We start from the raw sequence: 26,166 nt of genomic DNA on the forward strand, positions 1-26,166 counted from the left end.
AGATTTCATTTGCCAGATCCACTTGGAAAGCATATAGGAGAGGTCTAGTCAAGGCCGATTTGCACGTATTTATCGTATTGGCCGCCAACCCCTGGCTATGAAGGTGGACAAAGAAGGACAGACAGAAGTTCATAGAAATTTCTTTTGGTCCTTTTGTTTTAACAAACTCCACCCACTTCTTCCAGGAAGACTCATATTGTCTTCTAGTAGACTTAGCCTTGTATTCTTCTAAGAATTCTATATTGCCTTCTGAGATCCCAAACCTCTTTCTAACCGCTAGGGCAAGAAATTCATGAAATGAGGGGTTTGGGTTCTCCGTGATAAACCTAAGGCAGTTTATTTTTGAATCTTCAGAAATATAGCCAGGATCGGAACTAGGACCGGCCTCATCTAGTCTATCAGCCTCATTAGAAGATCCTCGTAAGGGGCTGTTTAACGAGGTACTATCTTGAAGATGCTCGTGATGAAAAGATCGAGCTGCAGTTCTGGGACTTGTTCCCATCTGGGATGGAATATGTATGTGTCCATGGACCATTCCAGCTCTATCTCCTTGGATTGAGATAGAGTATCCACCGTCACATTGTGGATCAGTTGAAAGTGAACTGCTGTTATGTGCCATTCCTTTAAGAAAGGGATGGGTAACTTCACCAGAACTGTACGATATGTTCGATTGTGAAGTCATATCTGATCTCTTCAAGCATTAGATGCGTGTTTTCTCCAGACTCTTAACGCATCCTTCCGATGTGCTCATTGCACAAGGTCTGTCAGAATTGCGAACCAGGGAAAGTTTAGCGTTTTCCCTTGTTAGCGTTTCGGGAATCTGATCGATCAGCTGAGTCTCTTGACGGACCTTGTGAGCTCCTTTTAAATTCACAAGCGGAAATTGAGTTGATGTGACTGAAAGCTTCGATGGTTTCTTAGCTATCGAAACCATAGATCTGGAGAAAGTCGAGACTTCTAGAGGCAAATCTTGCATCTGCGATGTCCCAGGATACTTAGGACTGTGAGTCTGATACGTATCTATTCTAGGATGAATATTACTCTTCGTGACATGAATCCTAGATAGGAGGAAGAGGGGTGGTTGGCTGGAAGGTTCCGGGGGACACCTTTCAGGTCTGGTAAGACTACGAACACCCTTAATTGGAACAAGGTCCATATGTTCAGAAGGATTAACATTCGGAACTTGTAGTTTGCTATAAACTTGAGTGGCGACAGGTTCAGAGTAACTCGGAGATTTCTCGAGTCCTTCTCGTAAACAGAAAATGGCCTTCCCTGGAACTCGACGAGCCATAGCTTTCTTACTACCTGTATGCTCTACAGCTCTCAGGTATACTCCTCCAGGAAGGTTTTGAACTGTAGGAGAAGGTAAGAAGACGAAAGTAGGGACATTTTTGTTTCCCACCAATGGCTCATTTCGAATAGGCTCTAGACCAAAGGATCGAAGGTCCTGCGATCCTGAGGGAAAGTTCCTCCTAGCCAAAGCATCTTTATGCTTCGAATAATCAGCAGGTTTAGACTTTTGACCATTTGCCTGTAGCATTGTGGTCACTGGAATATTTCCAGTATTTTCAATCTTCTTTTTAGGCTGGGGACCCACAACCACAGAAGATTTTCTCTTTGAGGGAATGCCCCATTTCCGGAGAAGACTTATGTTCTCCATGGTGGCATTCTTAATTACTTCCTTAATGACATCTTGTGGGAAGAGGTCTTTACCCCAGATGGTGGAAGATATTAGCTTCCTTGTTTCGTGTTTCACTGTTGCAGCAGCGAACACAAACTCTCTACATGCTCTCCTAGCCTTCACAAAGGCGTAAAGGTCCTTTACCAAGGTAGCCATATGCATTTTGGCTATGACCATGAGCATGTCTGGGGTGCTTTCGTAGGTTGAACACAACTCTATGTAGTTTTGTAGAGAAAGGGATGTCGCAAGTCTCTTCTTTGACTCGAGTTCATTAAACAAGAGCAAATCGGACAAATTAGGGAGACATACATTGAATTGTCGACTTGCGACATCCTTGTCTAATTTTCCTACCAAAAATGTCAAATGGACATCCTTCCAATCCTTTTCCTAACCGGGAAAGGCTGGTGACAAAGGCTTGCACTCATCGAGTGTAGGACATGGTTCACCCGCCTCTACAGCTTTGGTAACCGAAGTAAATGCCTTCCCCATAAAGGGGAAAGCGAGTGAAGTAGGAGCAAGAAAGGAAGGGTGTCTGTTATTCAGTGAGAATACCTTTGTTTCTGAATAACCCGCCCTCTTCAGATTACCTGAAAGGATAGTCTGTGCCTTACCATGGTCAAGAATCATGACCTCCTTTTGTTCTGTTCCTTTTCCTGACTTTGGTTCATACCACAGTCGAACCCAACAATTAGGGAAAGCATCAAAGCTTGGCCAAAATTGGATTTTGTCCAAAGGAACAGCACCTAATTTCTCTGAGATGTAGAGATTGCCATTTGAAATCGACATCTGCTCCGGAAACCTCCCGGGATTGGTTATGGAGCATGTAGGAAGGTCTTGATTCATGGGTCGTTTGACTGACCCGTAGGAAGCAACAAGAGAAGCTTTACGAGGTTCTATCTTGTGTTTTACTTCCTGCTTTTTGCTTTGTTTACCAAAGCTCTCTATCTGATTCTTCAGTTGGATACATAATTGTACCACATTATCCAATAGAGGGGTAGAAGATGAAGATGTTGACATTCATGGCTTTTTAGCCGGCATATTTCTCTTCTACCTTAGGGCACTTCTTGCCCTCGATCCCAAAGGTTTTCTCGCCATCAGGGGATGTAGTTGGCTCCTGAGGCACTACTATTTCCTCACTTAGCTTTGGAAATAAAAGCTTACGCATCCTATCATTAGGTAGGAAAGGTCCCGGAGAGATCTTTTGGAAGCCTCTCACCCAGTTACGTAATTTATACTGAGCTATATCCCTAGTCTCTGTAGACTTGGGATTATCAAAACCTTCAGACATCAATGTCCGACATATGTTGCAACCCTGTGGGTTCCAATAATGTAGGGATCCAGAAATAATATTGCAGGGGGCATGCAACCTGCAAGTCTTATGACCATAAAAGTCCTTACTCTTGGCTTTGCAGGGGACCGCAGCACAAGATATCTGGTGTTCCACCTGTAAAGAAAGGAAAACCAAATGAGTATACAAGGGATTATTACCCTGATAATCAACATGTAAATGTCATCTACGACAGAATAGCTTAGGACAGTAAGATATAAAGGGATAGTAGGAGATACATACTTGTGTACCCCCGCAAGCAAATGCTGCTACCTTCCCTCAGTATTAACTACATGGAGCTTTCTCTGTTGAGAAAATCCAAGTAGAAGGGTTCTTACCCCTAGGGGTAGAGAAGTATCAAGTAACTGTCCCAAAAAATGTTAATACTGTGGGGTCAGGATGACTGATTCTAAATCAGACTATTGAAGAAAATATTCCTTCAATATATAAGTGGCACCAGCAGAAAAACTCGCTGAAGGATACCCAAGGTATGCTAGAAAATACTACTGTATCATGGTACTATAGTTTTCTAAATGCAGTAAGTCTATATTGCAAATTATCGACTACTGTACCTAGGTATAGTAATCTAGTTATTATGCTGCCTACCAGGCAGCATATGACAGAAGGGTCCATCTAGCATAAAGCCAGATGGACTAGAAAAATAAAGACATATATTAGTATATCCAACTCAGGTAATTTGCTGTAGTCTTCCTACTATATTAAAATACAGTTTCCTGATCAGGGAGACTCAAGAAAAGGCTGTGCCTTTTAAAAGGTTAGGAGTGTATAACTCTTGCCTTGAAGTATTTAATATTGTAGGGTGATCCTAAACTGATTTCCAATCAGGATATTGAAGAAATCAAATTCATTCAATATAGGATAGGCTCAGCAAATGCCCGAGCTGGATATCCAAAATATATTGTAAATAACTACTAGTACAAGAAATATAGTAGTTTTCTATCTACAGTATATACTATGCTGAGATATACTGGCTATCTGTATAACCTATACAGTAGTTGATCCGGCATGTTGCCGGTCTAGCTAGGACTTGCCGGCATACCCGGCAGAACTAGCGAGACAGAGAGAGAGACAGTATGGAAAAAAGGGCTATCCTTTACTGTAAATGTATACAGTAATTAAGGAAGTCAAAGTCTAATAGACTGCCTTTTTCCCGAAAGAAGGTTCTAATAGAAGGGGAGAATGTAACATTCAGGCTTTTATATAGCTACAGTACTATTGCCGGCAACCCGCTGCCAGTACTAGTACAGTTGGCGTGCTGCCTACCGAGTCAGCACTGACTTTGCCGGCCCGGCCGGCAGCACACAGGCAACAGAACCTATAGCAACAGTCCAAGGGAGGACTGAAGAACCTTGGGGACAGAAGGGACTACCCACTCACAGCCATCATGGACGTAACTGTCGGCCAGGCCGGCAGCTGGCGAATGTGCCGTCAGCCGCCAGCCATGTCGGGAGCCGCCGGCAACGTCGGCAGCCGCCGACAGTCCATGATTGTCGGCAGCCATCTTGGTTACCGGCCAGGCCGGCAAATGGCTATCATGCCGTCAGCCGCCGGCAACGTCGGCAGTCGCCGACAACGTCGGCAGCCGCCGACAACGTCGGCAGCCGCCGACAGTCCCTCAGGCCGGCAAATGGCCATCATGCCGTCAGCCGGCGGAAATGTCGGCAGTCGCCGGCAGCCATCTTGGTTGCCGGCCAGGCCGGCAGGTGGCAGTAGCCCTGCTGCCAGCCAAGATAGGAGAGGGAGTCTGGCTGGCTCCAGCACCCTACCGTAAAGGTAAGGTTGCAGGATGTCAGCCTAAAAAGACAATGGATCAACCATCAAAGAGGATAGAGGGGTAGGGGAAAAGGGTCCTGTAACGTCTGTGAAAGGAACTGACAAACTTGTCAGTCCTACCACCTATAAAAGGAACTCAGTTTCTGTATCGGTATTGACAGAATCCAGGTGCCTGGAGAGACTCAGTTCTCCAACCCAGAGACTGCCGACACAGTTAAGGGGGTGGCGGCACTGCCGCCTCCTCTCAACAAGGGAGAAACAGGGTTCCAGTGCCCCGTTATCCTAGGCTAAAAGAGAATTACTCTTAGCCCAGGGCTGTGGCACAGGACTAGTCTTAGTCACAAGGAGAAGATGGTATACTACCACAACTCTAATGCGACTATGGAGGGCTAACCTCCATTGTCGGCAACCTTGTCGGCAGGGGAATAAAGGTATCCTACAACCAACTCACCCTGCCGGCAGGTCGTCGACATAAGACTAAATACTCTGAGATTCTGACTAAATCCCAAAACCTGCTGGTATATCCACAACCAAAGGTTAAGGGAATAGACAGAAACCAAACCCCAGATTACCCATGTCTGAATAAAATTCAGGCACGGCTACTAGGGTTGTAGCCTGAGGCTACACTCAGAGGGAAAGGGATTACCCTTAAGTCTCCGAAGAGACGTGAGAAGTTTCATAACATTCTAGGAGGTATCAGTCTCCAAAGAATGAAAACAAAACACAAGAGTAATCGGCGAATGTCGAACATATAGAAAATGTCTAGGTTAGGTTAACTAGGCTAGACGAGTTCTCGGTTACCTAAATCACCGAAACTCTAACTATACGATCGACAGAGGAAAAATGAAATAATTATGCACATAATCAAATCTTCACAAGAATAAATGCCTAAATAGCTAATTAATTACAAGAATTAAATAAAGCTATATAAAAACTGGAAGTCGTTCCGCTAACTAAATAACGCATGCCTAAGAACGACGGCACCCATGGCGCCTCCAGTAACTGGCCTAGCTCTTAAACACAATAAATACTTAATTTCATTGTGAAACAGGAGCTAAAACATATTCAAAGTAAAGACCTGATACTCAACTTTCCAAAGGCGGAAGAGGATGAAGAAAGCATAATTAATAATCCTTTAAACAATCGAAAAAATTCAATCACAGGAAAATACCACCGAGCGAAATCGCTACAATAAAAGGAATGGCGACTATCGTAGGGATGGCGCTGTTGTACTATCGATAGTAGTAGGGAACAGGGATGGCCTTTGGAGGGCCCCCCTTTTATTTTTGCCACACCTCCTCGAAACGTAAAAACTCTATCTGGGGTGCAGATTGCTATGAGGTGTGCCATTACGTCCTTCTTAATATTTTAAGGGATATTCGCTCCAGGAGTTAGAATTCTGGGTACCTTCGGTAAATTCTCTGGGATATATCACTGTAGTCACATATAACCTAGGAAGCTACTAATGAAGGAACTTCCATCAGGACAACATGGCTTGAGCCCAAAAAACGGATTTTGAGCGAAGCGAAAAATCTATTTTTGGGTGAGATGGCCATGTCGTCCTGATGGAAGTTCCTATAGGGTAGCTTCCTTGGGTATATTACAACTATGGCGATATTCCCACAGAATTTACCTTAAGGTACCCAGAATTCTAACTCCTGGAGCGAATATCCCTAATAAAGGAACCAGGGATATCGCGAAATATCAGAGGACGTATTCTTGACACGCCACATGGCAATCTGCACCCCGAACAGAGATAACACTTCGAAGGGGTCAATTGGCAAGTAAACGAAAACGAGAAAGAAAAGGAGAGCCGCTCGCAAGGTATCTCTCCTCTCCCGTTTCGTAAGCGTGCATTGCGCCGCTCACGGCGCTATCTGTATTCCTTGTAGCGATACACGAGGTGCTACAGATACTGTATGTAGGGAGGGGACCTACAGCCCTTTCATAGAAAGGGAAGGGCGGGTCCATCAGGACGACATGGCCATCTCACCCAAAAATAGATTTTTCGCTTCGCTCAAAATCCGTTTTTTGGGCTCAAGCCATGTCGTCCTGATGGAAGTATACCAGAGCATTACTGTATCTGTGGATTCTCAAAACGTGCCGTACTCCCCGGAGGTATTTCCCGGGTCCACTAGACCTAGAGACCTAAGATGTTACCGTCATACATCTTTTCAACTAACCATAGACCATTTAGTGCTTCCTGCCCCCTACAGGGAAGAGTCCTACTAGACTCTGGGAAAGCCTCGAAGAGTACATATACCTATGTATGAATAACAGACAAGCCAATATAGTGGTCTCACCCTATATCATGTAAAGCATAGTTTATAAAGAACCACTGCGTCAATATGAAATATCGACCAGTTCTCCGTTCAATACTGTATTGGACAAAAGTTTATATCCGAGTAGGAGGAAACTTGCATATCCGCCACCGTCCCCTTAGGGCATGGAGTCCTCCCGCTAAGGGAAAGCATAAACCAATGCAAAAAACGCTTGCATAAAGGAACAATCTATTAGAATTATCCCAGATAAATATACATAGTACGTAATGCTCAATTATTATCAATAAATTGACACAGGTGAAGGAGACGCAAGGTTCACAAGAACTAGTTTATTGACAAACAATAAATAAAACAGGTTAACAACAATTATATATATATATATAAGAGGAGGATAACCAAAAAATAAGCATAAGCATGATAGTAAACAGAAACTTGTTTATCTGAAAGAAAAACATTAGCGCCACTTTTAACATACCGAGGTATCAAAATTGTAAAAGTCTGTATTACTAATCAGTCACATTAGCGTTGGAAACGCTCGGCACACATGTCTGCACTTATGCTAGGTTCACCTTTGAAAGTGGAACAGTCAACGTGGGCAACCCCGTGCCCTCACACTTAGTTTGTAGAACAGTTTGTAACTACACACTCACCCCGGAATTAATCGTCCCAATTAAATCCACTGTTCCTCGCAGAGTTAAACAGCAGGGTTAACGACACAACCCACTGCTACCACAGACTTCTTTAGTTGCTCCACTTGCTTCGCATAGTGACGAAAGAACACTCTGGAAGACTTCCAGCCAGTGTATGAACGAAGATGTTCAAAATCCATACAATTAAAGAAATTTAAGGATGAGGCAACTTTCCTCGGATCGTGACCTGCGGGTGTACTGTCAGGATCCGTTCTGCGAATAAAATATGTGATTTTCGCCCTGAGTTGTTTCAGTGATAAATTTGAGCCTGATGTTTCTCCCCTGAATAGTTGACCACTCCTGAAGTCTGAAGTTCTACGAAGATAGACCTTTAGACATTCTACTGGACATAGAGATGCATCTTCTTTCAGAGGGCAGATTTTCCAGGGACCCCACCTGTTGGTGGGTAAATCGTTCTTGGCGAGAAACGTAGGATCCGGAAACAGGTTCAGCTCTCCCCCATCCAAGAACTGAATGCGACCTTTCTCTCTCCAGAGGGCTACAATCTCACTAACCCTGGCCCCAGATGCGAGTGCAAATAGGAAAATAACTTTTTGGGTCAAATCCTTTACGCACACTCCTCATTGTTCAACAGTGAAGCGAAATGAAGAACTTTATCTAAAGACCATGAAATGGGCTTTGGAGGTGCTGAAGGTCTGAGCCTAGCACAGGCTTTCGGAATGTTATTAAAAATCTCGTTAGCTAGGTCGACCTGGAAGGCATATAAAATGGGTCTTGTCAAAGCAGATTTACACGTTGAAATCGTGTTAGCTGCTAATCCTTGACCATGGAGGTGGATGAAGAAAGGTAAGCAGAAGTCCGTCGAGATTTCTTGCGGATTCTTCTCCTTGACAAAGGCCACCCATTTTCTCCAAGATGACTCATATTGCCTTCTAGTAGATTTGCACTTATATTCCTCTAGGAAGTCTATGCTGTCTTTCGAAATCCCGAAACGCTTTCTCACCGCTAGGGAGAGAAAATCATGAGCTGCAGGGTCCGGGTTTTCTGTAATGAAGCGCAGACAGTCGACTTCTGGACTCGCTGGGTCAGAACTGGATCTGGTAACGGTAGAAACTTCAGCCGTAGTTCCAATGCTAGAGGGAACCACACGCTGTTCGGCCACTTGTGAGCCACTATTGCCGCTACTCCCTTGAAGGATCTCAGTTTGTTGAGGACCCTCAACAGAAGGTTGTGAGGAGGGAACAGGTAAATCCTGGACCATCTGTTCCAGTCGAGGGACATCGCGTCCACTGCTTCCGCCAAGGGGTCCTCGTACGGGGACATGTAAAGGGATAACTTCTTGTTGTCTTTCGTCGCAAAGAGGTCTATCTGCAGTTCTGGGACTTGACTCAAGATGAAGGAGAATGATCCTGCGTCTAGGGACCATTCCGACTCTATCGGTGTGAACCTGGATAGAGCGTCCGCTGTCACATTGCGGACTCCTTGAAGGTGAACTGCCGACAGGTACCACTTCTTCTTTTCCGCCAGTCGAAAGATGGCCAACATCCCCTGGTTGAGAGGTGGTGACCTCGATCCTTGTCGATTCAAGCATCTCACAATCACCTCGCTGTCCACCACCAACTTTATGTGGGTCGAGCGACGCGGGGAGACTTTCTTCAAGGTAAGGAGTACTGCCATAGCCTCCAGAAAGTTTATGTGAAATATCTTGAATAGATTGGACAAAGTCCCTTGGGCCTTCTTCCAATGAGAATGACCTCCCCACCCCTCCTTCGAGGCGTCTGTGTGAATAGTCAACGAGGGGGGAGGTGGCTGAAGAAGTACCGACTTCTTTAGTTGCCTGGCTTGGGACCAAGGCCTGAGAAGAGTACATAGACGAAGCGGAACTGGTCTTCTCAGATCTCTTCGCGCGTTTGATGCATAATTTCTCCAAACTCCAGTTGCATCCTTTAGCTGTGCTCTTAGCACCGGGTCTGTTACTGAAGCAAACTGGAGAGAACCCAGCACTCTCTCCTGTTCGCGTCTTGATATCCTTTCGGAATCCAGAAGTCTCTTGACAGAACCAGCTATCTCCTTCCTCTTCTTCGCCGGGATGGAGAAACGGTGTGACACTAGAACCCAGTGGATTCCCAACCACTGGAACTTTTGAGATGGAGAAAGTCGAGACTTTTTTCTGTTGATCTTGAAGCCTAGATACTCTAGGAACTGGATCACCTGCAGAGAAGCTTGCAAGCATTCCGTCTTGGATGCTGCCCACACTAGCCAGTCGTCCAGGTAGGCTACCACCTGGATTCCCTTTAGGCGTAATTGCTTGCGAGCTACGCTCGCAAGCTTCGTGAAGATCCTTGGGGCTATGTTTAGCCCGAATGGCATGGCTTTGAAGGCGTAGAGTCTTCGATGTAGCTTGAACCCTAGGTAGGGGGAGCGATGGTGATTGATTGGAACGTGCCAATAGGCGTCTGACAAATCTATGGAGACGGTAAATGCCCTCTTGGGCAGTAAGGTCCTTATGTGTTGCAGTGTTAGCATCTTGAACTTGCAGTTCACTATGAACTTGTTGAGTGGCGACAAGTCCAGAATGACTCTGAGTTTTTCTGAGTCCTTCTTGGGAACACAAAACAGCCTCCCTTGGAATTTGATGGACTTTACCCTTCGGATCACTTTTTTCTCCAACAGTTCTTGAATGTACTCCTCCAGAACGGGGGTGGAGTGTTGGAAAAATCGAGGGCACGGGGGTGGAGTGCTGTACCAGCTCCAACCCAGTCCATTCTTGAGTAGGCTGTGGGCCCAGGGATCGAAGGTCCACCGATCCCGAAAATTCTGAAGTCTCCCTCCTACTGGTATCACCTCACTTTGACTGCTGTCCTGAGGTCTTGCCTCCCTGACCGCGACCACCCCTGAATCCCCTACCCCTTGAGGGGCGCCTAGACGAGCCTCTGGCTGCTCCTCTAGGCTTTGCTCGAAAGGTAGTTGACTGCCCTTCGAACGTTGGGTTAAATGCCGGGGACTGCGTCGACACGGCTTGGGGTACCCACTGGAATGTGGTCGGGGTTTGTGCCACCATCTGGGGCACTGAAGGCATAGGCAATTGCTGTTGCTGTTGCTGTCTGAATGGCTTGGCTGGCCGAGAGGGTAGCCTAGTCTTCTTAGTCTTCCTCTTTGGTTGGGGACCCTCATCCGGGGAAGACTTTCTCTTGAGAGATAAGCCCCACTTCTGGAGAAGGTTTCTATTCTCCGTGGCGGCCTTATCTACAACCTCCTTGACCGATACGCTAGGGAAAAGGTCTTTTGCCCCAAATGTAGGAGGAGATTAGTTTCCTTGGCTCGTGCCTCACCGCAGCCGAGGCGAACACGAACTCCCTACAAGCTCTCCTCGCCTTGACGAAGCTGTAAAGGTCCTTCGTCACTGTGGCCAGATGAATCTTAGCCACTACCATGAACATCTCATGAACCTTGGGGTCACTTGCCATTGTCTCAAGAGTGGTTTGAAGAGACATTGAGGCAGCCAGTTTTTCTTTCGTCTCGGGCTCCCTTCCGCAAAAGAAAGTCAGACAGCTTGGGGAGGTTCTCACCGAACTGACGTCTGGCAATGTCAGCCTCCAACTTCACGACTGAGAAGGTAAGATGGACGTTCTTCCAGTCCTTGTGGTCCATGGGTAGGGCCAGAGACAAAGGTTTACACTCCTCCAAGGAGGGGCATGGCTTGCCAGCCTCGACTGCTTTTAGCACAGCCGCAAACCCTTTCTGTAAAAAGGGGAAGGCTCTAGCAGGAGAGGACACAAAGGAAGGGTGCTTCTTACTCAAAGCAGGAACCTTTGAGTTTGTGAAGCCCCTCTCTTTCATCGAGCACGATAGCAAAGCTTGAGCCTTAGCATGGTCCATAACTATGACCTCTTTCGGCTCTGTCTCCTCCTTTGAAGCTGGTTCCTTCCTCAGACGGACATAACAGTCCGGATACGACCCCTTGCTGGGCCAGAATTCCACCTCCTCAAGGGGAACTGAGCCCAACTTCTCCGACATGACGATCTTTCCAGTCGTCATCGGCATGTGCTCAGCATACCTCCAAGGGTTAGCATCAGAGCACAAGGGAAGGTCTTTCACGCTGAGCCTCTTCTGGGGCCCACGTGATGCTGCAAGTCTCCGCATCTCCAGCTCCATTGCAGCCGCCTTCTCATTATTCTCCCTCTGCATCTGTTGGATCATTCCAACGATGGAGGAAAGGGTCTTTCCCAGCTCTACTGGGAGAGCGGACGATGTTGAGGGAATAGGTTCAGAGGCCTGAACCGGAGTAGCCGACACCTCGTCGGCCTCTTCCTCTTCAATGTCTGGAGCCTGATCTTCATCCTGGTCTTCTGCCAGAAGGTCCTCTTCCAGACGCTCGGACACCTCCGACATCCTGTCGTCCAACTGGATGTCCTGCAGGGCGACCGCGACTTCAGCATCCACAGGGATCTGAACTACGGGTATCTCCACTTGAGGCTGGGGAATCACTGCCTCAGCTGACGCTCTGGGGAAAAGGTAAGCCCTCATCTTCTCACTTGGAAGATAGGGCCCAGAGGTGTTCTTCTGGAAACCCCTTACCCAGGCACGAAGCTTCTCCCTTGCTGCATCCCTTGACTCCGCCGTCCTAGGGGAATCAAAAGCCTCAGCAATCAGGTTTGTGCACACGGTACATACCTGCGGGTCCCAATACCGGGGATCACCTTTGGAGACAGCGCATGCTGCGTGCCTCCTACACAAATCATGTCCGCAGAAGTTCTTGCTGCGGACGTTGCAGAAGACGCTTCCACACTTCGGATGGTCCTCCTGTAAAGAGAAGAAATTTCCATGAGTATCAAGTGAACTACGTATCACTGGATATGCATAGCTTCATAATTAAACAGAAAGGAAAGACACACACTTGTGTTTCCCGCACAGTCAATTGCTGCAACCTTCCAGATAATAAAATCGTATGGTTAATCTATCTTAGAGCAACCAATGAAAAATTTCCAGAGGAAACAGGTGTAGCTCACACCTAAAGGATGATTTTAAAATACCGGATAGTAGACAAGAAAGAACTCACTTTCTTTATCTGTAAGGCAACACCAAGGGGCTGTGCAAGATAACACAGGAATGTTAGAAAACACAGTGTTGTAACAATACTATACTATAGTTTTCTCTCTACAGTATATACTATACTGAAAAATACTGGTTACAGTATAGAAGGTAATGTGCTGGCCGGCACACATCTTAACTAGATCTAAAGTATACTACTTAAGAGCTATAAGGCGGCAGAGCGCTGGTTCAAATGCATGTGCCGGCCGGCACCTGCAAGTGCCGGCCGGCAACTACACAAGGTAGCACCCGGCTGCCGGCCACCACTCGTAGCGACCGGCAGACAATGGCGTGATAATAGCCGGCCGGCAAAGGTATACAACCGATGCCGGCCGGCAGCAAAAGAACCAGAGAACTCCGACTGCCCGGCTGCCGGCCACTTAGGCCGGCAGCCGGCTAGGGTACAACACTAGAGGAAAACAGAATGGATGCCGGGATAAGAGACTGTACTACCTCATAGCCCGGCAACCCGAAAGAGTGCACATAAGGAAGGGGAGAATATAATTTCAGGCTTCCTGACCAATGCCATCTGGCTCTACAGACAAACATGGATGAGGGACCAAGAGAGGTCCGGGGAGCACTCAAAGCAGAAGACCTTTGCCGGCCGGCACACTCTGCTGGCCGGCAAGGGACTAAGTCAACTCCACATCCTAACCTATGCTAGGTACAGATGTAGAATGACGGACAGTAATGTAATGGCTAGGCCATTACAGAGGAAAGAGGGGGAAAGGACGAAGAGGGTCCTACCAACCTTGCCTTAGTAATGAATCACCCGCAGCCAAGAAAACTCATCTTAGCCTAAGGGAAATCCGAGGAGGGAGGCCAGCAATACTTGCCAACCCCCGCAGGACCAAAGCAAGGAAGGTGTTGCTTTTCCCAGAAAAAGGATCCTATCCTCGACACCGAGAACAGCAACACTGGACTAGTCTGCTAGATCACAAGAAGAAGGAATCATCTCGTACAGAAACCTTCGAAAGTGACCTAAGGAGACTAAGCCTCCTATGTCTGTGTCAGTCTAGCAAGGGAGTCTCAACCACAAGTCAGACATAACAGACTCAGACTAAGAACTCTGATGTTCTGCTCCCTCTCTGAAACCAGACTTACTGGAAACAGGAAGGAACAGCAACACCCTAATATAGTTGTATCGAAAGTTAATTCAGATAAACCACTAGGGTTAAGCCCAAGGCTTAAACAGAGGGAAAGGGATTGCACACCTTCTACGAAGAGAAGAGAGCAACCGGGGAGTGTGAGAAAGTATACTAAGGCCCCATAGGCAACTTAGCCTAGGCGCCAAGAGAATCGATTACCTAAATCACCGAAACTCACTCGTATACTATCTTGGAAGAAATCAATATAATCTTAAATGTATAAAACTGCCTAAAGCTTCAATAAATTTTAAAACACTCAGAAATCTGAATATCATGCAGGAAAGTACTAGGGCCAAACGACTAGGCTACACGGTCTAGCGTAGGCCAGAATCGGCGAATCCTTCGCCAAGACAAACAATACTAAAAGCATCATATAAAGAAATCCTATGTAACGCTAAACAGCTAAAATTATTAAAGCGAAACAGCCGGGAACGTCGCTCTGGCTAACTAAATAACTCATACCTAGCGAGCGACAGCGTCCAGGACGCCTCCGGTAGGCAACAGCTCTTGTAACAAAGATATTACTATTAATCACTTTGAAAATTACCAAGAGCCTACATTTATACATAAAAGAAATAATACTCAACTTATCAGAAGCAGGAGAAGTTGGAGAAAGCATAATTAATTGATTAAATCCAAGAATTGCGAGAAACACAGGAAAAAACACCGAGTTGTTGAGCTACGCAAAAAGGAATACAGATAGCGCCGTGAGCGGCGCAATGCACGCTTACGAAACGGGAGAGGAGAGATACCTTGCGAGCTGCTCTCTTTTTCTTTCTCGTTTTCGTTTTCTTGCCAATTGACCCCTTCGAAGTGTTATCTCTGTTTGGGGGTGTAGATTGCCATGTGGCGTGTCAAGAATACGTCCTCTGATATTTCGCGATATCCCTGGTTCTTTTATTAGGGATATTCGCTCCAGGAGTTAGAATTCTGGGTACCTTAAGGTAAATTCTCTGGGAATATCGCCGTAGTTGTAACATACCCAAGGAAGCTACCCTATAGAAACTTCCATCAGGACGACATGGCTTGAGCCCAAAAATACCATTCTTATTAAGCCTACAGGCCTACAAAGAAAATAAAGATGGAAATAGTATACTAGACCAAGACTGTGGAGAAATTTCACAAATCCTACTTTATGATCTGATAGACACCCTTTATAGCTTGCAAAGATTTGACGCAACCATACATTGTTGTTATCTGACATACAACCTAGGCCCTAGTAGGCTATGTTTCAAGGCCAATAGCATAGGCTAAGACTCCAGAGTCGTACTATTACCATTATCATCATCATCATTATTGTTACTATTATCATTATTATTATTATTTGTAATATGATGTCAATTTGCAGAATTTGCACACAACAGTTTGCCTGACAAGGTCCAATCTGATTAGTCTTTAATTCCTGAAATAAAAGTAAAATAATAAAAAGGGAGAATTTATTCATTTTACTGTATTTCAAATGGGAAAAATAACTCTACTTCCCTTATTTATTCATTTTTTTCTTCAAACAGAAAAAACCTCTTGGAAGACTAAACCTATGTAGTTTAGGTTATAGCCTAGGCTAATACTTGTAATAAATTATTGCAAGTACCGAAATCATGAGCATTTGCTTTACACACAATACTAAAAAAAGCAAAAAGTAATTACTTTGGATTCATATCCAAAATGCTTAAATCTTCATCATTAGACTGCTCTGCTTAACTTTCATTTTTCTCTCCTCTTTCCACGACTCACAGGAGTCATGGTGAATCTAGTTATTCATGCTACAGTAACATACTGTATTTAGATTTCATTCAGAAATATCTTTTAGCAAGAAATATTTTTGTTTTTCACGATACAACATTTTCCAATGATAAAATTCTACCTAACAAGAGACCAACTTTTCCCCATCTATGCATATTTTTAAGAGGCAACACAAGAAAAATGCTTGTCCCTCACAAAAGTAAAAGAGCAACACTACTTTTGCTGCATACTGTACACTAGTTAGGAAATATAATTTTGAGTAAAAATTTGTTAATTGTTCTATACAAATACAAATCCTTATATTTTAATAGGACTCATTCTTAGGGGTGAGGGAGTCCCTATGAACTCAAATCTGGCTGGTTTAACTTTCCCAGGAAAGGCCAACCTCCAAATGGTCTGAGAATGGAGATATCACAAGAGTTAGGTTATGTACATACCTAGTGCAAATAGTAAAATTGTTCACAAGAGAAACTACTATATATCCTTTATATATTTTCTATCCATCCTTGTCTGAGAGGATGAGAGAGATCATTATATACCAAGGCACTTTCCCCAAATTTGGGGGTAGCCGACATCAAACAAATGAAAAAAAAGGGAACTTTCCTCTCTATGTTCCTCCCAGCTTGACAGGGGACTCAACCGAGTTGGGCTGGTACTGCTTGGGTGCCACAGCCCACCCTCCCATGTTATCCACCACAGATATTTCATTAAAAATCTTGTCTCAAAAGAAAAGTTGCAGATATAAAACTCACCCGCATCTGTCATCTGGTCCACTTCATAGCAGCCATGACTCCTGCACCCCTAAGAGCAGGGAAAGAATAAAGGATATTAGGCCATATATTATACAAGATATCCTTTGTCTTTAGAGAGAGTTAGGCTACCTGCGTAATATATTGTGCAGTCACCAAAGGAACAAGGATAAGAGTACAGGTACCCAAAGACCTGCGGCATAGGGAACAAATCCCACCACTCAACATTCTTAGGCTACCAATGCATGCATATACACAATGACATCCTCAAATAGTGCCATCCTCTCTACCAAGCAGTGACGACTAACTGGCAGAAGGAGAAGCACGCGTCCAGTGTCCTGAAAGGAAGGAAGATGGAAGTTGCAGATGATCTTGCATCAACTTTGCAGGACCTGAGCTGTGGCATGGGGCTGGGACACAGGGATTTGGCTTTGTAAGCCCGTGACATGGGGTTAGAAATCACTCTAGACCCATCCATCCACCCCTTCGAAAAAGAGGTGATGCCGTAAGGAGCCCTATCCCTGCGACTAAGGCTGGCCTTCCTGGAATTCTTTGACCTTTTCCATTTCTTCTTCTTCATCTCAGAAGTAGTTAAAATATAGCAGAAATGAAAAGAGAAATAAACAGGAAGTAATAATGAATAAAAAATGGGAGATGTAAAGTTATATGATAACATGTTGTACTAAATTAAGACTTAAGTCTTGCATCTGCATTGTTGTTAAGTTCTTGTAATATATAAGAGAAGATGAAATGAAATCATATTATGTGGAAATATGCTGAAAATAATTAGAAAAAAACAATGAAAGGATGGAAAATAAACTGGAGAGATAATAATCTAAAATTTCACATAATTAGAGGGAAGAGGAAAGCACTATTAAAATGTCAAATTTGGAGGTAATTTGTATTTTTACTAACTATACAAACCTGAGTCCTTTACATAGGATAGAATATCTATAAAGCTGGAGTACATGGCAGTTACACTTTTATAATGAGGTGTCAACAGATGGCCATCAGTCAGGGAGATCTATAAGGTAGACTTGCAAGCGTATATCATGAGCACAGGCTAAGATCACTTTTTTTTTTTTTAAGGAGGTTTGCTGCATTACGCTCCCTTCTTGAAGCGAACACTATAGGGGTGCCTCTTGAATCCTGTGGGGTGCGTGTAGGCAACGTGTGATGTGGTGAATAGATTCTGGGTGGCGTACAAATAAGTAAGGTGTGTCTGGGTGGAGCGCTTAATGGTTAGGCATATCTGGGTGGTATGTGAAGTTATGAGACGTGGGGATGGGTAGTGTGCGTAGCACGCCCCTACCACAGGATGAAAAGAGGCGGTGTTGTCCACTGGAAACAGATTAGTTAATCCCCACATGTGCTCAGGAGAGCTAGCATGCGTCCATGACTGCACTCATGTTGTGAGACATATTGCTCACCAACACAGGGATCCTTGTGAGAAGCAAGCTTCTCAAATATGGGCAGCTAATACTAAACATGTCTCTTCCAATAGTCTTATGAGGTAATACAGACTAGTGTGACAGCGGATGACATGGAAAGGTGGAGCCCAACGAGAAAGACAGACTCTCTATTCTTTCCTCTTGAAGGAGACAAGCCGAAGGTGTCCAGTGCAGAGTAGAAACAGTCTTCTTCGATTTCTTCAAAACAAGAATCGCGACCAACAACTCATTGGAAAGCTTGCAGTCCCAAGGAGGTCCACACAACTCATAGGGCACTGTCAATCTGTAAAACAAATGGAAAATCCTCCCAACAAAGAAGCCCTCCCATTCCTGTAGGGGAAACGGGAAGGTCTTCAGGCCTCAAGACTTGTCCCAAAGTTAAAGGGCCACAACTCTTCTCCTTCATTCGGTTTTCAGAGGAAACACACAGGGAAGGGTGGGATGGCAACATATCAGGGGTCAGAGGAAGAGATCGGGATTTCTTCGACTTCAAGGATGACCCCGGCGCTCATCACGTGGATATTTCTGACTGCAGGAGTGTCCTCTGCAGACAGGGCACAACAGGTGGGGATCCTTCTAACTTTCACTCATGAAGGTGCCGCAACGTCATCCCAATACCCCCGGGCAAGTCCGCACATCCACAGGCATCCGCATAGCAAAGAATCACTAACATGCTGTTTAGGAAAAGAAAAAGAATTATTTAACCAAGATACATCAGCATGTGGAAGAACATTTGTCTTCATCATTGGCTGAGTTCAAGGTGAGTGCGCAGCAGCCAAGCAAGGGGTGGGGCTTCCTCGCTCCCGGCCGGTAACTACCAGCTACCTGTTTACACCTCAATATACAAGTTTAACTGCTGTATACTCCAGCTTCGATAAAATTCTATCCTATGTAAAGTATGGAGTTTGTATTTGTGTGGGAACACTCCAGCTTCACTAAAATTCTATCCTATGTAAAGTATGAGAGTTTGTATTTGTGTAGGAACAAGTAAAAATTACATATAAGTAAATCATGTATATTACTACAATACTGTATATGAAAAATAAAATTGTTGAATTTTAATAATTTGGGATTGTGAAGAGAATAGAAAAAATTTGGTAGAAATTTTAGTATTATTAGATGATTAGTTTATTATGGAAAAGGTGTAAAAACTACAAATTTGAAAAACAATATGTATTTTTCCTAGCTATACAAACCTGAGTCATATATATGGTTACTCCTAGTCTCGTTTTCTCTATGACCAGACAATCAAAGAAAATTAGTTTGATTGCATCATATTTAGTTGCTAAGCAACCATTGCGCATGTGGCACAGAACGCCCTCTCATTATGCTTCCCCACAACACTCCAGGGCGTGAAGTTAAGAGGACGTACCTCAACTACTTCTCTGTGATTAAACATCTGCAACCGCCCTCAGAAGTTTCTATCCATGTAGGAATAAAAAGGAGTTTGCAAATCACTATGAAATACAATCAGTAATATAAACTACAGTAGAGTTAGTAGAGTATAAGCAAACAATTTGTAGTAATGAGTTATTTAGAGTGTTAGTCGACCATACGTAGTCAGTTGTCAATTGGTTAAGGGACCTGAGTTTACTGACCCAATAGCACTAATACTATGTGGTTTTCTTTGTTTACTTTCATGGCTGATTATTCGATTAACCGTCATTTGCTGATTCCCAAATGCTGATCCGGCTATCCACTGTTAAACTACTGATACCATAAAAACATTATGCTGAAAATTCTCCTAACTGCTGCAGGTGAACTGGAAGCACCAAGCAAAATTATCAAACCCCACACCATTACATTATGTCTCAGTAGAGTAGACTGCTGTAAAGTAGTATTTCAAGTGGAGGGAATGTTGTCCTAAAGGCTAAAATGATTCTCCCATTTTTTCCTCTTTTCCATTTAATTTTTGGTATTCACACATTTTTACTGATAATTTCAGTCTGGTAAATTACTTATATCATTGTTTCTTATTCTGCATTGTTCTTATTCCTCATTATCTTTATTCACTTTCATTCAGTATTATCAATTATATTCTATCAGTATGAAATTTATTTATTGACAATAACTAAAAGATTTCTCCCATTCCTTCATCTGTTCCATATATTGTTCATCTACCTTTTCATTTCTGTTATCGATGTATTTATACTGTTAATTTCAATATGTTTATTTCTTATCCTCTTCCTAATTCCTTATTATCCTAATTCCATGTTATTCACTATTTTCCATTGGTATTGTTTCTATTTAATGAAGATTTTGAACAGAAATTTCATATATATTTCTTTCTTACTCTTCTGCTAAATATAAAATTTAGCATATATTGTTCATCTACCTTTTCATTTCTGTTATCGATGTATTTATACTGTTAATTTCAATATGTTTATTTCTTATCCTCTTCCTAATTCCTTATTATCCTAATTCCATGTTATTCACTATTTTCCATTGGTACTGTTTCTATTTAATGAAGATTTTGAACAGAAATTTCATATATATTTCTTTCTTACTCTTCTGCTAAATATAAAAATCAATTTCATGCTTCAGTGCACATTGCCCTTCCTGCTATTTTTAACCTAACCCCTCCTCTCCCTTACAGACCATATAAGTAAAGTACAAAGATTTTAAGTTTATTTAGAAATCTATCTATTTAGCAAGGAACTTCCCCAATTTTTGGGGGTGGCCAACATCAAACAAAGGAACAAAAGAGGACCTTTCCTCTCCCCTCCTCCCACCCTGACGATGGATTCAGCCAAGTTTGGTTGGTACTGCTAGGGTACCACATTCCACACTCCCCCGTTAACCACCACAAATGAAGTTTCATAATCTGAATCCCCTACTGCTGCTACCTCCGCGGTCACCAAGGCTACCGGAACTTCGCTACAATTGCTCGCCATTCGTTTCTATTTCTAGCACGCTCTCTCACCTCTATCCTACTATCACCCAGAGCTTTCTTCACTCCATCCATCCACACAAACCTTGGCCTTCCTCTTGTACTTCTCCCATCAACTCTTGCATTCATCACCTTCTTTAGCAGACAGCCACTTTCCATTCTTTCAACATAGCCAAACCACCTCAACACATTCATATCCGATATAGCTGTTAAATAATTTCTTACACCCGTTCTCACTCTCACCACTTCGTTCCTCACCCTATCTGATCGAGATACTCCAGCCATATTCCTCAGACACTTCATCTCAAACACATTCAATTTCTGTCTCTCCGTCACTTCCATTCCCCACAACTCCGATCCATACATCAAAGTTGGTACAATCACTTTCTCATACAGAATCTCTTTACATTCATGCCTAACCCTCTATTCTTTACTAATTCCTTCACTGCCCACAACACTTCGCATCCTTCATTCACTCTCTGACGTACATCTGCTTCTACTCTACCCCACCATTTGCTGCAACAACATACCCTAAGTACTTAAACTAATCTACTTCCTCAAGTAACTCTCTGTTCAACATAACATTCAACCTCACACCACCTTCCCTTCTTGTACATCTCATAACCTTACTCTTACCCACATTAATTCTCAACTTCTTTCTCTCACATACACTAGCAAACTCTGTCACTAATAAACCAAGATTCTCTTCCGAGTCTGCAACCAGTACAGTATCATCCGCAAAAACAACTGATTTACCTCCCATTAATGATCACTCTCGTCTATCCGTTTCAATCCTCGACCAAGCACTCAAGTATTCACCTCTCTCACCACACCATTAACAAACAAATTGAACAACTTTTAATAATTTTATTTTACAAGCAATAACTACATTTCCTAAAAAAGAAAGCTCATTCAAGATATCACAACATGAGAACATGAAATATGTTCAGCTCTACTTATCAAACAATTCTATTTAATAAAAAACTGCAGTTAGAACTGTATGGTTAGATAAATAAGTTCATGTTGACATTATGTCATTAATGAGGGAAGTGTCATTTTGGTTTTACTGAGGTGTTAAATTAGATAGGAAAAAATAATGTGGAGTAGAGTTGACATATTTAATGTTATCATGCCACTTCCCCCAAAATTGGGGGAAGTGCCTTTGGTATATGTATGTATGTATGTTATGATATCTTTAAAGAGCTTTCTTTACAAAAAATAGTGTGAATCATTTGTTCTCAAAAAAGTTATTGAAAATAGTCTCTTTTAACAAACAAATCTTTGTAGTTCACTCAGTCTGTAAGTAAGAGGATTAAGTTAGTTAAAAGTAACATTCCAATAGTCACTCTGGTGCCCCTCAACACCTCCTATAATTATAAGGTTGTTCATTAACTTTCTTTCTGAACTTCTTGCTTACCTTTTCCCATATATTCTCATTACTTTGCTTGTTCTTCTGTTGTTATGTAATTGTACATAAAATAATCTTATAATTTTGGTTCACTAGACCTCCCGTTTCCTCACACCACTTTTTAATATGTAATTCCTTTCTCTTACCCTCATATAAATACCCACAAAAACTCCCCTTCTAAAGCATTAATCTGTAACAGAATCAGAGTACAGTATATATTTAGTAGATTAACAATGCTTACTTTGTCTAAATACTTACAAATGTAAAGTCCAACTTCAAGACCTCAATTATCATACTGCAGATCTGAGGGTAGGCCATAAGAGGCTTCCAAGTAGGTAAACGCTGTATTTTAATTATGTCCTTGGTAATGTCTAAGTCAACTTGAAATCTAAAAGAAACGATTTACAAAAATTACTAATGAAACCAAAGGGAACTGAGAGAACACATTTAAAGACCCACAAAACCCACCACATTAAGGGGAAATCTGATATAAAAGGTTATGAGGTGATGATAGCACAGGATAAAATGTTCAATCATTAAAGAATAAGAATGTATACTGTATGCAAATCATTCATTTTTCCCACAAACCATTATATGTTAGCACATTAAACACAAACAAATTTATTTGTAAATATATATAAATTATCAAACCTCACACTAAAATCTAGCGAATACTTCAGGCCAATCCTCTGAGTTTAGATCCATGACTCACAAGTTACACTAAATTACTATATAAAAAAAAAGGAGGTTTTGACAACCTGAAAACCTATTTTGCGGAAGGTGCTATGAGGTTCCTGATGACATTCCGGTAAAGGTAGAACAAGGAATCCAATAAGATATGCTACATAAAAGAAATATTGCCACAGGTTGGTTTATCAATGTGCAAAGCACAAACTCAGGTTTAGGCTGTATAGAACCAGTCACACAGTCACACAATCTTAAATGTTGAATTTGTCTGCTAACTGATGAAACGTCATCCATTAACAATGAAGACAAAGCTTACCAGGGCTTTTATATTTTGCCCAGAAACCATCTTATCTCTCCATGAGAATGTCTTAGTTATGTTTCCCTTCCCTTAATGAGTATTGTGAGGCAGGTAATTCTTGGGAACCACAGAGCACCTCCTTTTTCAAAATCTCCTTTTTTGGGGCTAGGCTGCTGAAAGTTCCCAAGGACCAATACCAGAGCATAAAATAAGGTAGACTTGTATGCCACAAGGGTCTTCTTTTTCTACAGCCTTTACCCATCTCTATATGGGATTGCTGTTTTGTATAAGCCTTCTCTATTCTATTCTATCCTGGGCATCCTGTTCTCTTAATCTTTTTTACCATGTCACTAACTATTTTATATTTCTATCTGAACTTTGGCTTTCCCCTCCTTCCCCCACCCACCTCCATGTTCATGACCCTTCGGCACAGGGGATCTTCTCTCCGCATGATGTGCCCAAACTACTGTAGTCTTCTTTGCTGAATACTTCTACTTTGACTGTCCCTCTAATATACTTATTTCTGACCTTGTCCCTTCTCATAACTCCACACATTCATCATAACATCCTCATTTCTGCCATCTCTAACTTCCTTTCTTGAGTCTTCTTAATTGGACAAGTTTCAGTTCCATACACCAAAGCTGGTCTAAATACACATTTATAAAACCATCCTTTTACATTTTCACTAACCCTCTCATCACATAATATTCCCGATGATCTTCTCCAGTTCATCAAAACACACTGTATTCTGTGGTTAATTTCTAATTCCATACCTCCATTACCCATCAAACAGGACCTAAGATATTTGGAAGTGTTAACCAGCTTGATGTTATCCAAACCCATTTTAACAGTGCATAGTTTTCCCTCTCCCATCCACAGATCTGTCTTGGCACTACTTATCCTTAACCTCGATCTTCAAGAGCTTGTCTCCACATCTCTTAGTATACTTTTCACTCCATCTCTAGTCAAGTCTACCAAAACCATCAGCAAATATCATAATCCAGGGGACTTCCTCTCTTACACCTGCTGTAATAACATCCATCACAATATCAAAAGTGTAAGGACTGAAAGTAAAACCTCAATGTAAACCAACTCTCATAATAAACTCCCCTGCTGTTCCACATTGCTCTTTACTTGGATGGTAACCTCTGAATAAATATCCTGGATTATTTTTGCAGACTTTTCTGAAACACCCTTCTCTCTCATACATCTCCACAATTCTTGTTTAGGTACCCATTCATACACTTTCTCCAAGTTAATGAAAACAATATATTGCCCCCTCCGTCTTTCTGCATATTTTCCCATTGTTTGCCTACACGCAAATATCGCATCTAATGTAGCCGCGGGGGCATAAAAACAAGAATAGCACCAACGTTATCCCTGCGTGTCGTAAGAGGCGACTAAAGGGGACGGGACGAGGGGGCTAGGAACCTCCTCTCCTGTATCTACATCCTGTGAGACATCGACAAAGAGATGGAGCTGGGGGGAGAGTGACTGCTCCCCGCACTCTAGTTTTGGGATGTTTGAATGTGCGTGGATGTAGTACGATAGAGAGTAAAAGATGTGAAATTGGAAGTATGTTAAGGAATGGAAGGATGGATGTATTGGCCTTGTGTGAGAAGAAGATAAAAGGAAAGGGTGAAATGATGTTTGGTGAAATGTCTGGTAGAGTGTCTGGGATTGAACGGGGAAGAGCGAGAGAGGTTGTGGCTTTATTGCTGAGTGAATGGATGACAGGTAAAGTAGTGGAATGGAAGGAGATATCATCTAGGTTAATGTGGGTAAGGGTTAGGTTGCGTAGGGAGTGTTGGGCGTTTGTCAGTGCGTATGGGCCAGGTAGTGAGAAAAGTGAAGAAGAGCGGAAGGAGTTCTGGAATGAATTAACTAGGTGTGTAGAAGGACTGGGTAGAAGGAATTATGTAGTTGTCATGGGTGACTTAAATGCTAGAGTGGGCGCTGGAGAGGTAGAAGGTGTCATTGGGAACTATGGCGTACCAGGTGAAAATGAGAGTGGTGAGAGACTGGTAGATATGTGTGTTGAGCAAGAGATGGTGATAAGTAATAGCTTTTTCAAAAAGAAAGATAAAAATAAGTATACATGGGTAAGAGTGGCAAATGGAAGAGTAGTAGAAAGGGCATTAATGGATTATGTGTTGATAACTAAAAGAATTTTTGGAAGATTGAAAGACGTGCACGTGTTTAGGGGTATGGCTAACGGTATGTCTGATCATTTTTTGGTGGAAGGAAAATTAGTTGTAGCAAAAGAATGGGGGAATAGAGTAGGTGGATGTAAAAGGGAGGTAGTGAAGGTTGAAGAGCTAATAAAACCGGGGTAAAAAGTAAATATCAGGAAAGGTTGAAAATGATATATGACGAAGTGAAAGTAGGAGAAACTGGCAATTTAGAAGAGGAGTGGAAGTTAGTTAAAGAAAATTTTTGTTGGGATTGCAAGTGATGTGTGTGGAAAGAAGGTTGTTGGAGGCAGCATGAAGAAGGGCAGTGAATGGTGGAATGAAGGAGTGAAGGTAAAAGTGGAAGAGAAAAAGGGGGCTTTTGAAGAATGGCTGCAGAGTAATAGTATAGAGAAGTATGAAAAATATAAAGAGAAAAATGTGGAAGTAAAGCACAAGGTACGTGAGGCAAAGAGGGCAGCTGACCTGAGGTGGGGTCAGGGATTGGGTCATTCATATGAAGAGAATAAGAAGTAGTTTTGGAAAGAAGTGAAGAGAGTAAGGAAGGCTGGCTCAAGAATTGAAGAGACAGTGAAAGATGGAAATGGAAGGTTGTTAAAAGGAGAGGAGACAAGGAAAAGATGGGCGGAATATTTGAAAGTTTACTGAATGTTGAAGATAATAGGGAGGCAGATATAAGGTGCTGAGGTGCCAGTGATGGGAGATGAGAATGAGAGAGAGATTACAATAGATGAAGTGAGGAGAGCACTAGATGAAACGAGAGTAGGAAAAGCAG

The 26,166-nt window shown here is 42.9% G+C and overlaps 1 protein-coding gene across 3 annotated transcripts in view; it reads right to left on the bottom strand.

The window, feature by feature from the left end:
- Nucleotides 1-26,166, bottom strand: part of LOC137657788 (uncharacterized) — a 280,780-nt gene that overhangs the window by 114,336 nt on the left and 140,278 nt on the right. For all 3 annotated transcript variants that reach the window (XM_068392305.1, XM_068392306.1, XM_068392303.1), the window contains one exon: nt 22,473-22,602. In XM_068392305.1, the coding sequence (XP_068248406.1) occupies nt 22,473-22,602 (130 nt within the window). The remainder of the gene's footprint in view (nt 1-22,472; nt 22,603-26,166) is intronic.

Source organism: Palaemon carinicauda, chromosome 18, assembly GCF_036898095.1.
Source record: "Palaemon carinicauda isolate YSFRI2023 chromosome 18, ASM3689809v2, whole genome shotgun sequence".
NCBI classification, from domain to species: Eukaryota; Metazoa; Arthropoda; class Malacostraca; order Decapoda; family Palaemonidae; genus Palaemon; species Palaemon carinicauda.